General features: G+C 33.2%; 1 protein-coding gene across 2 annotated transcripts; it reads left to right on the forward strand.

Annotated features, from left to right (window-relative positions):
* Positions 1-3,528: 3,528 nt before the first annotated feature.
* Positions 3,529-8,272, forward strand: LOC139844696 (nucleobase-ascorbate transporter 6-like). Of its 2 annotated transcripts, XM_071834916.1 has the most exons (14): positions 3,529-3,812; positions 4,762-4,859; positions 4,973-5,149; positions 5,230-5,330; positions 5,412-5,487; positions 5,644-5,703; positions 5,775-5,959; positions 6,045-6,141; positions 6,231-6,317; positions 6,407-6,465; positions 6,605-6,696; positions 6,784-6,861; positions 6,957-7,117; positions 7,847-8,272. In XM_071834916.1, the coding sequence occupies exons 1-14, from the start codon at positions 3,701-3,703 to the stop codon at positions 8,063-8,065; spliced, it is 1,602 nt and encodes a 533-aa protein (XP_071691017.1). In that variant the 5' UTR covers positions 3,529-3,700; the 3' UTR covers positions 8,066-8,272. The 2 variants fall into 2 exon arrangements, with proteins under 2 accessions (XP_071691017.1, XP_071691018.1); XM_071834917.1 differs by lacking the exon at positions 3,529-3,812 and having other exon boundaries at positions 4,780-4,859; positions 4,977-5,149.
* Positions 8,273-9,834: the final 1,562 nt, after the last annotated feature.

The following is a 9,834-nucleotide window of genomic DNA, read 5'->3' on the forward strand; positions in this document are numbered from 1 at the left end:
CCCAAAGTCACAATTAGTCAACCAAATACCCTAAATGGTTTCCAATACTTCCATAATCACTAATCCAGGTGATAAATCCCAAGATTAAAGCCTAATCAAGGCCAAATCGTCAATCAACCCAAAACCCGCCAAGTGACAAGAATAACTAGTCACCATAAACCCATTTCATCATCTAAGAGGTTTTACAACTAATTAACTCAAAACCCTAACTTGAATATCAAATTAACTAATTGAAATTCGGAGTTTGAGCTTACCAATACTATCACCGTGTAGCCGAGAACGAAAGGAACAACTTTAAAACCCGAGACTTTGAACGATTCGAGCTTCTTCCTCACCAAAACCTCCAATCTCTCTCTAAACTCTTACTCTCTCTCTAAAAATGGATGAAGATGATGAGTGGATGTGAATGGGATCCAAAACTGATCCAAACTAGCTCATAAGCCTCACAAATCCGGCCTCAAGTGAATTTACCCATTTGCCCTTCATTTAAACCAATTAAGAAAAACAAGGGATTCTGTCAGCAGCAAACGGCGCGGCGCGCCGAATCCCCGCGCGGCGCGCGACCTAACTGAAACAGATTCTTTTGCATTTTAAACTTTATATAAATAATCCGTGAAACCCAATCTCGAACGTCTTAATACACAAACAAGCAAGATAAATATTCGGGTCTTACATGCCCCCTCTGTCCCTTCTAATTTTCGCCCCTGGTTGATTTAGTTTTGTTGCGTCAAGTAGGGGTATTTGGTGGAGGTAATTAGCTGACATCCAATTCTTACGCAGTAGGTTTGATGCGTTTCCATAATAAACACTTCATTTGAGTGTTTCTGCAGATTTTTTTTTCTCAAATAATTGGTACCTAAACTACAATCTGTTTATAAACAATCTATAAATATATGAATAAATAAAGTAAGAGTATAATTTGATAACGACTAGAAACTTAGGATTAATTATTAATTCCAAATGTCCTTGGTGACTAAGTTAAAGTAATCCTCTCCCTCGTGCCTTTTTGCTTTGAATCCTATTCCATTTTTAATGGGTTGACACATTGGAATGACGATGCTCCAAATCCTATCCAGATACGTAAAACTTGATTTAGAGTGCGTTTTATAAAACTGAATGATTTAGCGCTGAATGGTTAAGAGCCTCTAAATAAAGTTTGTTCCAAAAGAAAATAAGCTGTTTGATAACCATTTTAAATGTACGATATGAATTGAGTAAAATTACCTTATTAACGTGTTACATGAATAAAAAATACAATATACTTGTTGGATAAACGTTCTCGATATGATTTGAGAAAGATATTACAGAAAAATTAAGTGCTTAATGGTTAAGAGGGTGTTTCAACTCTGAATGGTTTAACACTGAATTCTGAACCATTCAGCACAATATTTCATTAAGAGATCAGAAACAAACACGTTGAATGTTGAATGTTTCAGCATTCAGCGCTAAATTATTTCATTAAGAGGCAAAGAAACACACCCTTAGACTATATAAACCGGTGAATTCTTTTCTTTACATGGTATACGAAGATTACTTTTGATTAGATGTAAGCTCTGTAACTCAATTATTTTGTGACTATCTTTTTCTAACCACCTCAAAATATGTTGATAATGAGAATATTAGTCATATCACTATGATCATCTTGTGTTGGTTTGAGAGTGGATAAAATATATACAATCTTTTTATTACTAGATGGAATTAATATAACCAATATGTATTTTTATTTTTTTCTTTAATATTTTTTTTTCCAAAAACAAACATACTCCCTCCGTCCCATATTTATTGTCACCAGACAAAAAACACACAGTTTTAGGAAATCCCACTAACTTTATTTCTCCACCAATGAAATTTCTTCTCTCTCCAGATCCACCAATGAAATATCTTCTTTCCTTTCTATTTATGAAAGTGGACAATTAATTTGAGACATCCCAAAATGAAATAGTGGACAATAATATAGGGACGGAGGGTATATAAAAAGAAGTTATCTTTTTATCAATCAATAAGTGAAAGAATTCAAAAACAATACAAAGACAAACTAAACGCATCCAAATAAAAAAGTGAGCTACAAAGGTAAAACACACAAATAAGAAAAAGCCGAAACAAACTAGAACATATAAAAACGACATAAAAGAACGAATTAACGCAACTAGAGAAACAACACCGACTAATGGCGAAACCGAATCACATATAACAAAAAGTGTCGTCATCAACATCAAAACTATTCATAAACAAACCAAACATCTCCTTAATGATACTAGCTTTCTTATTCTTTACAATACGCTTAATAAGCCTCCCTTACACTTCATTAAAACAAACTAATTTATCTGCAACATAGCCAACTACCACGACCTAACCTCATCATTTACAATAAATTTAACAAGTACTATATGTATGGGTGTTAATCGGTTAAGTTTTTGGTATCCTCGATTTAATTGATTCGATTTTAAAATTTTGAGGCAAAACCCGAAATCGAAACCGAACCCAAACCTGAAATCGAAACCGAATTTGAATATCGGTTAAGACCTAAAAATCATACAATGTAATTAACCAAAATAATCATATAGTATTTATTTTAAATTCGACTTTTGATTTTAAAAAATATTTGTATGTTTATATATAATTATATCAATATATTATTAATTGAATTCAATTTTGAATTCGGTTTTGGACTAAATTGAAATCGAAAAAGTAAAACCGAAAACCGAACTAAAAGTCAAATGATTATTTAATATATATTATGTTGTCCTTTTTAGTCAATTCATAGCTATAAGTTCCAGTTGAAGCTCCAACTACTTTATTAAACACTTATGAAAATTAATAAACTTCAGCTTCAAGCTTAAAAAATAAGCTCCAGCTACCGACTCCAACTATAAGCTTCAACTTCAGCTCCCGCTAGTTTCACGCAAACAAACTCTTAGGCTAAAACGTAATTTCGAGAATCTTCATTCAAACGGTAACAATTAACAAGCTAATGGCCCATCATTTGAGTGAATACAAGAATCACAACATTGTGAAATGGACTTAAATTTTACATTTTTCATTTCATAGAAAAGGATAGCAAGATACTATTGTTAAAATGAATTATATATGACAAGTAGGTGATTGGTAGTACAAGTCATTAAAGCTGCAGGGCCAATATGAATTGGCTTGCTTGTGCATGACTGTACAAAGTGCAGAGATATGAGTAAAAGTTGACAGGGTGGGGAAGATTGATGCTTTCTTTCAACTTTTTCTTTAAGCTAAAGAAGAAAAAAGTAAAACCCTAAACACATTTAATTCAAAAAAGAACCAAAAGATTCTGCATAAAGATGGTATTTTTATTTTCTTGATTCTGTTTTCACACCCCTTTTTTACAATCTTTTTTTTTTTTAATTTAAAATTTAAAATTAACTGTTCATCATGCTCTCTTGAATACTCCTTTCAAGTGGGTATCTCTTCATTTGTATCAACATTATCTCCCCATTTTCATACAAGTAAAACTGCAACAAAAGTTTAAATTTTTATTTTTTATTTTTTTGCTGAGAAATCTGTGTTATGATACACCTCTAGTACATTTGGTTGAACTTATTTCAAAATTTTGTGTCATATTGTTGAAATCAAAGGTATTCATCTGGTGTAAAGATTAGGCTGATCTTTGTTGGATTTTAATAAATAAAAAATAGGTTTTGGAGTAAGAAAATTATAGAAATTGAAGAAGAAAATGGCAGGAGGAGGACAAGCACCACCACCTAAACAAGATGAATTGCAACCACACCCTGCTAAAGAACAGCTTCCCAATGTCTCTTATTGTATTACCAGCCCACCACCATGGCGTAAATTTGCTTTACTTTTTAATTTTTCATAAATATTGGTGCTAATATGTATGTGGTTATATTGTATGTACATATTATTGCATTGTTACCATGGCTTTTTTATGGCATGTATTTGTGTTACTACAATTATATGTTCTTAGATTTTGGTGTATTTTAGATTTTGTTTTGCATGTGGTTGGATATTTATTCCCGTGCTCGATTGTTTTGTGGTTGTCAATTTTCCAAGGCTTGTGTTTAATTAGCTTAGCATCTTTGGTTGCTTTAGGGTTTGTTTTCTGTTCCCGAGCCTTTTGAGTGTGGATCGGTTATTTTTTGTTAGTCTTTTTCATCAATTGATGAAAAGGCTCGGTTTAATGTTAGCGTTATTTTAGCCCAAAAAAAAAATTGGGTTTAATAATAGGGAAAAAAACATTGGTAAAAACTTGATAATTAGTTGTGAACATGACCATCCTACTTGCAAAAAAACAAATAAATTGATTAAAAAAAACCCTTTAGATCTTGCAAAAAATATTATTAGCTTGTACAATATCATAACTTTAACAAAAAATCATTCATTATGTTATTCTTTAAAGAAATTGGCTTACTATCATATGTGTGTCTTCTAAAAAGAAAATGATGGTATATCAAGCAGTATGGATTTTACATAATATTTTATTTCAAGAAAACAGAATTCATTTTAATTCCATATAGGCCCTCCCATTGCTGATTATATTTTTAGTTTGTGCCATTGTAGTCTTTCAGTTTCTGATTAATCATTAATGTGGAAAAGTAAAGTGTAGGGTACTTGTTATCAGTACTAAAAAAATTACTACAAAAGTTTATAAAAACTGATAAAAGTGTAGCTTAGATAGGATTACTACAATGTGATCAATGCTAACTCATCTTTTTGTTAGTGTTAAATCAACATTTTCTGTATATGGACCCTAAAACAAGCTTCTTATTGATGCAGCTGAGGCGATACTTTTAGGTTTTCAGCATTATCTTGTGATGCTTGGAACAACAGTACTTATTCCTACTACTCTGGTTCCTCAAATGGGTGGAGGGCATGTAAGTCTTTTCACACCATCTTGGTAACTAATATCAGTGAAACAGGATACCGAATTTCTATCATTCGTAGACTATAATATTAATTTTACTTGCCATTTTATTTTTAATCTTAGGAAGAAAAAGCAAAGATGATTCAGACACTACTATTTGTTGCTGGATTGAATACATTAACACAAACACTTTTTGGGACCCGCTTACCTGCTGTCGTTGGTGGTTCGTATACTTTCGTGCCTGCTACGATTTCAATCATATTGGCTGATCGATATAGTGACATCGCAGATCCTCGTGAGGTAATCACTCACACATTCAACCCTTTATACTTACAATATGTTTGATGTATTACATCATTATATTTTTGATGATAAAATAGAAATTTGAGAGGATTATGAGAGGGACTCAAGGCGCTCTTATCGTTGCTTCAACTCTTCAAATTGTACTTGGTTTTAGTGGCCTTTGGCGCAATATTACAAGGTTAGTTTCGAACCTTGTTACACAATTTGGTTTCTTTTTTGTTTGAATACTTGCAACATATTTTGTTTTCTTGAATTTCAGGTTCATGAGTCCATTGTCTGCAGTTCCATTGGTGGCTCTAACCGGATATGGGCTATACGAGTTTGGATTTCCCTTGGTACACATCTATATAATGGTCTTTCGTTTGACCCGATAACAAATAATCAACTCGACCCATTCATAAGTGAATGGGTCGAAATCGACCCCTGTAGTGGCTACTAATGCGACCATTACGTTGCTGTTAGTTATATAAAGTTGCAAGCTTTTTTTGTAGGTTGCCAAATGTGTTGAGATCGGACTGCCCCAACTCATTTTTCTGCTTATTTTCTCACAGGTAATGTTTTGTAACATTTAATAAACTATTAATGATGATCATTAAATGCTAACAATATACTTTGTTTGCAGTACATACCCCATCTAATGAAGGGAAAAAGCCACGTATTTGACCGGTTTGCAGTTCTATTCTCGGTGGTAATCGTGTGGATATACGCACACTTACTCACTGTTGGTGGGGCCTACAAGAACAAACCGGACATAACTCAACAAAGTTGTAGAACTGATCGTGCTGGAATCATAGGAGCTGCCCCATGGTATATATTATTTTGTATCTATCCATCGTTGTTTAAATATTTCTGAAATTGTACAAATTGTTCAAGAAACAGTTTTTATTTACAGGATACGGGTTCCATATCCATTTCAATGGGGCGCCCCAACTTTTGATGCTGGAGAAGCTTTTGCTATGATGGTTACATCTTTTGTTACTCTAGTCGAGGTTGTTAAATGTTTAAAGCTTAAATAATTTACAAAATAAGTTTCATTAATTTATATATTTTTGTTTAATCATGTGGTTATTTTGTATAGTCTACTGGTGCCTTCATTGCAGTTGCTAGGTATGCAAGTGCAACTCCTATGCCACCTTCCATTCTTAGTCGTGGCGTTGGTTGGCAGGTATTTGCATTTATTTACTCATTTATGATTTAAATTTTTTTTCTTAAAATTATAAACATAAAAGTGACTTGTTTGTTCTGTTTGTAAAGGGAGTTGGCATTTTGTTTTCTGGCATCTTTGGGACAGGCAACGGGTCATCTGTATCGGTGTAAGCTATATATATGCTATTATCTCAATCAGTTTTCAAGTTTTCTTTCTGAATTCTTATATTGTATGTATATGTGTATGTATATGTATATGTATATGTATATGTATATGTATATGTATATCTAATATGTATATGGCAGTGAAAATGCGGGGTTGCTTGGTTTAACACGCGTTGGTAGCAGAAGGGTTGTGCAGATTTCAGCCGGTTTCATGATATTCTTTTCTATTCTTGGTGATAATCCAAAATTTGATCTTTAACACAACCTTGTGAAATACAATTATTTTCTTAATTTCTGAAGATTCCGATTTCGATTCACAGGGAAATTTGGAGCGGTATTTGCATCAATTCCGGCACCGATTGTAGCAGCATTGTATTGTTTGTTCTTCGCCTACGTGGGTATGCATTAAGCTCTAATCATTTGCCTGCTTGCAGGCGTTGTTTCGATTCTATTAGTATTTTTATTAATGGAAATTATTTTGGTATATAAACAGGTTCTGCAGGTCTTGGATTTCTCCAGTTTTGTAATTTAAACAGCTTCAGAGTCAAATTCATTCTTGGATTTTCGATCTTCATGGGGTTATCGATACCACAGTATTTTAACGAGTACACTGCTATCAGGACTTATGGTCCTGTACACACGAAAGCTAGATGGGTAAGAATGAATTACCACTCACTCCGTTTCGTTTAACAGTAAGATATTGTCTAGTATACTGTTCACATACATTTGATTTGTTACGAGCATCAAATACAGAAACATTTTGGTTTGTAACAAAACCTATCAAAACTTACAATATTTGAACCTAAAGTTAAACTGTCTTAATAATATAACTTTTGTAATTTTGTCGTCAAAAGACTGATCATTAACTGCTAACATGCCATATATCGTTTTATCCAATTTGTAATATTCGCTACCCAATTCTTTAAACTAACACCAGATATATAAATATGTTGGTTTTACATTTGCAAGAATTCTGTAATTTCTGTATTTGAGAAAACTAGATTTGACTTCAAGGTTGAGCTTCCCCAAATAGGAAAAGAGTTGACTTTTGAGGTCAAAGGTCTGGTCTTCAACTATTTAAATGTCTTGAAGTAGTACTATTATATTCTAGCATGTATTCCAGCTGCATTTTAGTTGAAACAGACACTAACCTTAGAAATATGTTAACTTTACCGTTGTATCACAATCTGTCATTTTTGTTACGTATTTGTTAAGTACTACTAGATAGGATCTCGAATGACAAACAGTTGCAGTTAAAATAAAATTGCATTTTGGTTTTACTTTGACATATGTAACATGATCAGTTGATTTTACGTTACCAGATTTGACCTCATTAGTCAAAGTTATGCTAATGAATCGCTCATTCGATTTCTTTTTCTTCAGTGGAACGATATGGTGAACGTACCATTTTCTTCAGAAGCATTTGTGGGTGGGTTGTCGGCTATGTTTCTAGACGTAACACTGATTCAAAAAGATGCCGCAACAAGGAAGGACAGAGGAATGCATTGGTGGGACAAGTCCAGATCGTTCAAGACGGATACAAGAAGCGAAGAGTTCTACTCTTTGCCTTTTAATCTCAACAAGTTTTTCCCTTCGGTTTGAATTTAATGTTAAACAGGACAGGGTCTTGTTAATTTTGCATACCAAATTGTGACATATTGTTGATCTGCATTATGTATTTTATCTTAGTCAACTTTGGTAAGCAAGGCTTGTTTCTTGAATCATGCATGCTAGTTGCCACACTGTTTATGCAAGTGTTTTAAGTATTATTGTGGCCACCATCACATCCTCAAAGCTTCATTAGTAATGCACTTGGAAGGATGTCTAACCTATATACAGTATATACATATTGCTGTCACAATTTTTGATCTTTGGTTGTGGGTCAGCCACTCAGCCCTGTGTTTCACATAAGAATCTTCATATGCATTATTGCATATAAACCTTTTTATCATGCAGTACATGAACAAATAGTCCTACTTAATCACATAGATTTTAATATGTTGTGATACAATTATACAGTTTACTTCACAAATAACATCACAGACAAATGGTATTCCGCATTATCCCTTATATTCTATGAGAAATACAGACGGGTGGTGGCGGAATGTGGTGGTTTAGGGTGGCGAGTTGTGATTAAGGGTGGTATTAGACTATTAGTATGAGGTTAAACAAGACCTTTAGCTCATTCTCAACAGAATAACTGTTTTTAATTCTTTCTTTAAGATACAACAACGTATTCCCTATAATTTTTTTACTCTAAATTTTTTACACACATAATTCCCCCCTAAATTTATGGTTGTAAGCATGGAAATATCTAAATGAATTTTCAAAGATTCGTTGATAAATAAGTTTGATAAGTTTTTCTTTTATAAAAATAGTTTAAGAGAACAGCAACGAGTGATGTGATGTTTGGAAGTTGGCCCTTCACTCTGTCCCTATCGATTTATTCATTGTACATTGCTCTACCAAACCAATAATAGGCTTAAAAAATTTATGACGTAATAATTTAAATAAAAAATAACATCATTTTTTGGAGTTTACGCACAAAAAATTTGTAAATTAATGATACTCGTATTATATTATATTAAAGTTGGAAACAAGGGTTTCCGTTTTGGCATTAAAGTTTTTCAAAACCTATCTACATCTATCTATAACGGCGAAATTTTTATGAACTAGGACATTAGCAATCTATCATCTGTTATGAGTTAAAAGCTTAATTATGTAGTTTGAAACTTTGAATATTAAATTTTTATGTTGTGAGGAACATTCACCAGCATAGATGTTTAAAGAACAACTATAAACTATGATAATTAATCATTACTAAATCTTATCAAGATAATACATATTCTTCAATTTTTTTTTTCGAAAGGCAGTAAACTTTTATTAACACTCGAAAAACCTGTATATGAAATGTGGAAGAGCAACAATGTAGTGCCCCCCAGTACACGAAATCGCACAATACTATAGCTAGCCTAACAAGCCAATTGAACCAATCGATACTCTTCATTTTGTAACGTTTCGCAATCCACTCAAAGCTTCTAACTTGAATTTCATTTAGAGCAACCGGAGGCGTCCAAATTTTGTTTTTAAAAACCTTTTGATTCCGGTTTTTCCAAATGAGATAGCCGCACGTCCACTCAACCGCTTGCCAAATCTTGGCACCTAAAGACGACATTTGAAGAGAAGACTTCCCAGAAAAGGCATCGCCGATACCATAATTTGTAGCACCAATGACACCCCACCAATTGTGAATTTTTGCCCATATTTCTAACGCGTCTTTGCATAGAAAAAGAGAATGATCTACCGTTTCTATACTGTCATCGCATAACGGACATCGGACGGAGTGGAGATCGATACTCCGTTTGTCGAGT

Source organism: Rutidosis leptorrhynchoides, chromosome 4, assembly GCF_046630445.1.
Source record: "Rutidosis leptorrhynchoides isolate AG116_Rl617_1_P2 chromosome 4, CSIRO_AGI_Rlap_v1, whole genome shotgun sequence".
Taxonomy (NCBI): domain Eukaryota; kingdom Viridiplantae; phylum Streptophyta; class Magnoliopsida; order Asterales; family Asteraceae; genus Rutidosis; species Rutidosis leptorrhynchoides.

What these genes read in the sequence shown, in the direction of transcription:
- LOC139844696 (XM_071834916.1), top strand. Translation starts at nt 3,701, where the DNA reads ATGGCAGGAGGAGGACAAGCACCACCACCTAAACAAGATGAATTGCAA. An exon ending in AACGGGTCATCTGTATCGGT is followed by an intron (nt 6,466 to 6,604) that starts GTAAGCTATATA and finishes TGTATATGGCAG; the next exon opens with TGAAAATGCGGGGTTGCTTG. An exon ending in TACACACGAAAGCTAGATGG is followed by an intron (nt 7,118 to 7,846) that starts GTAAGAATGAAT and finishes CTTTTTCTTCAG; the next exon opens with TGGAACGATATGGTGAACGT.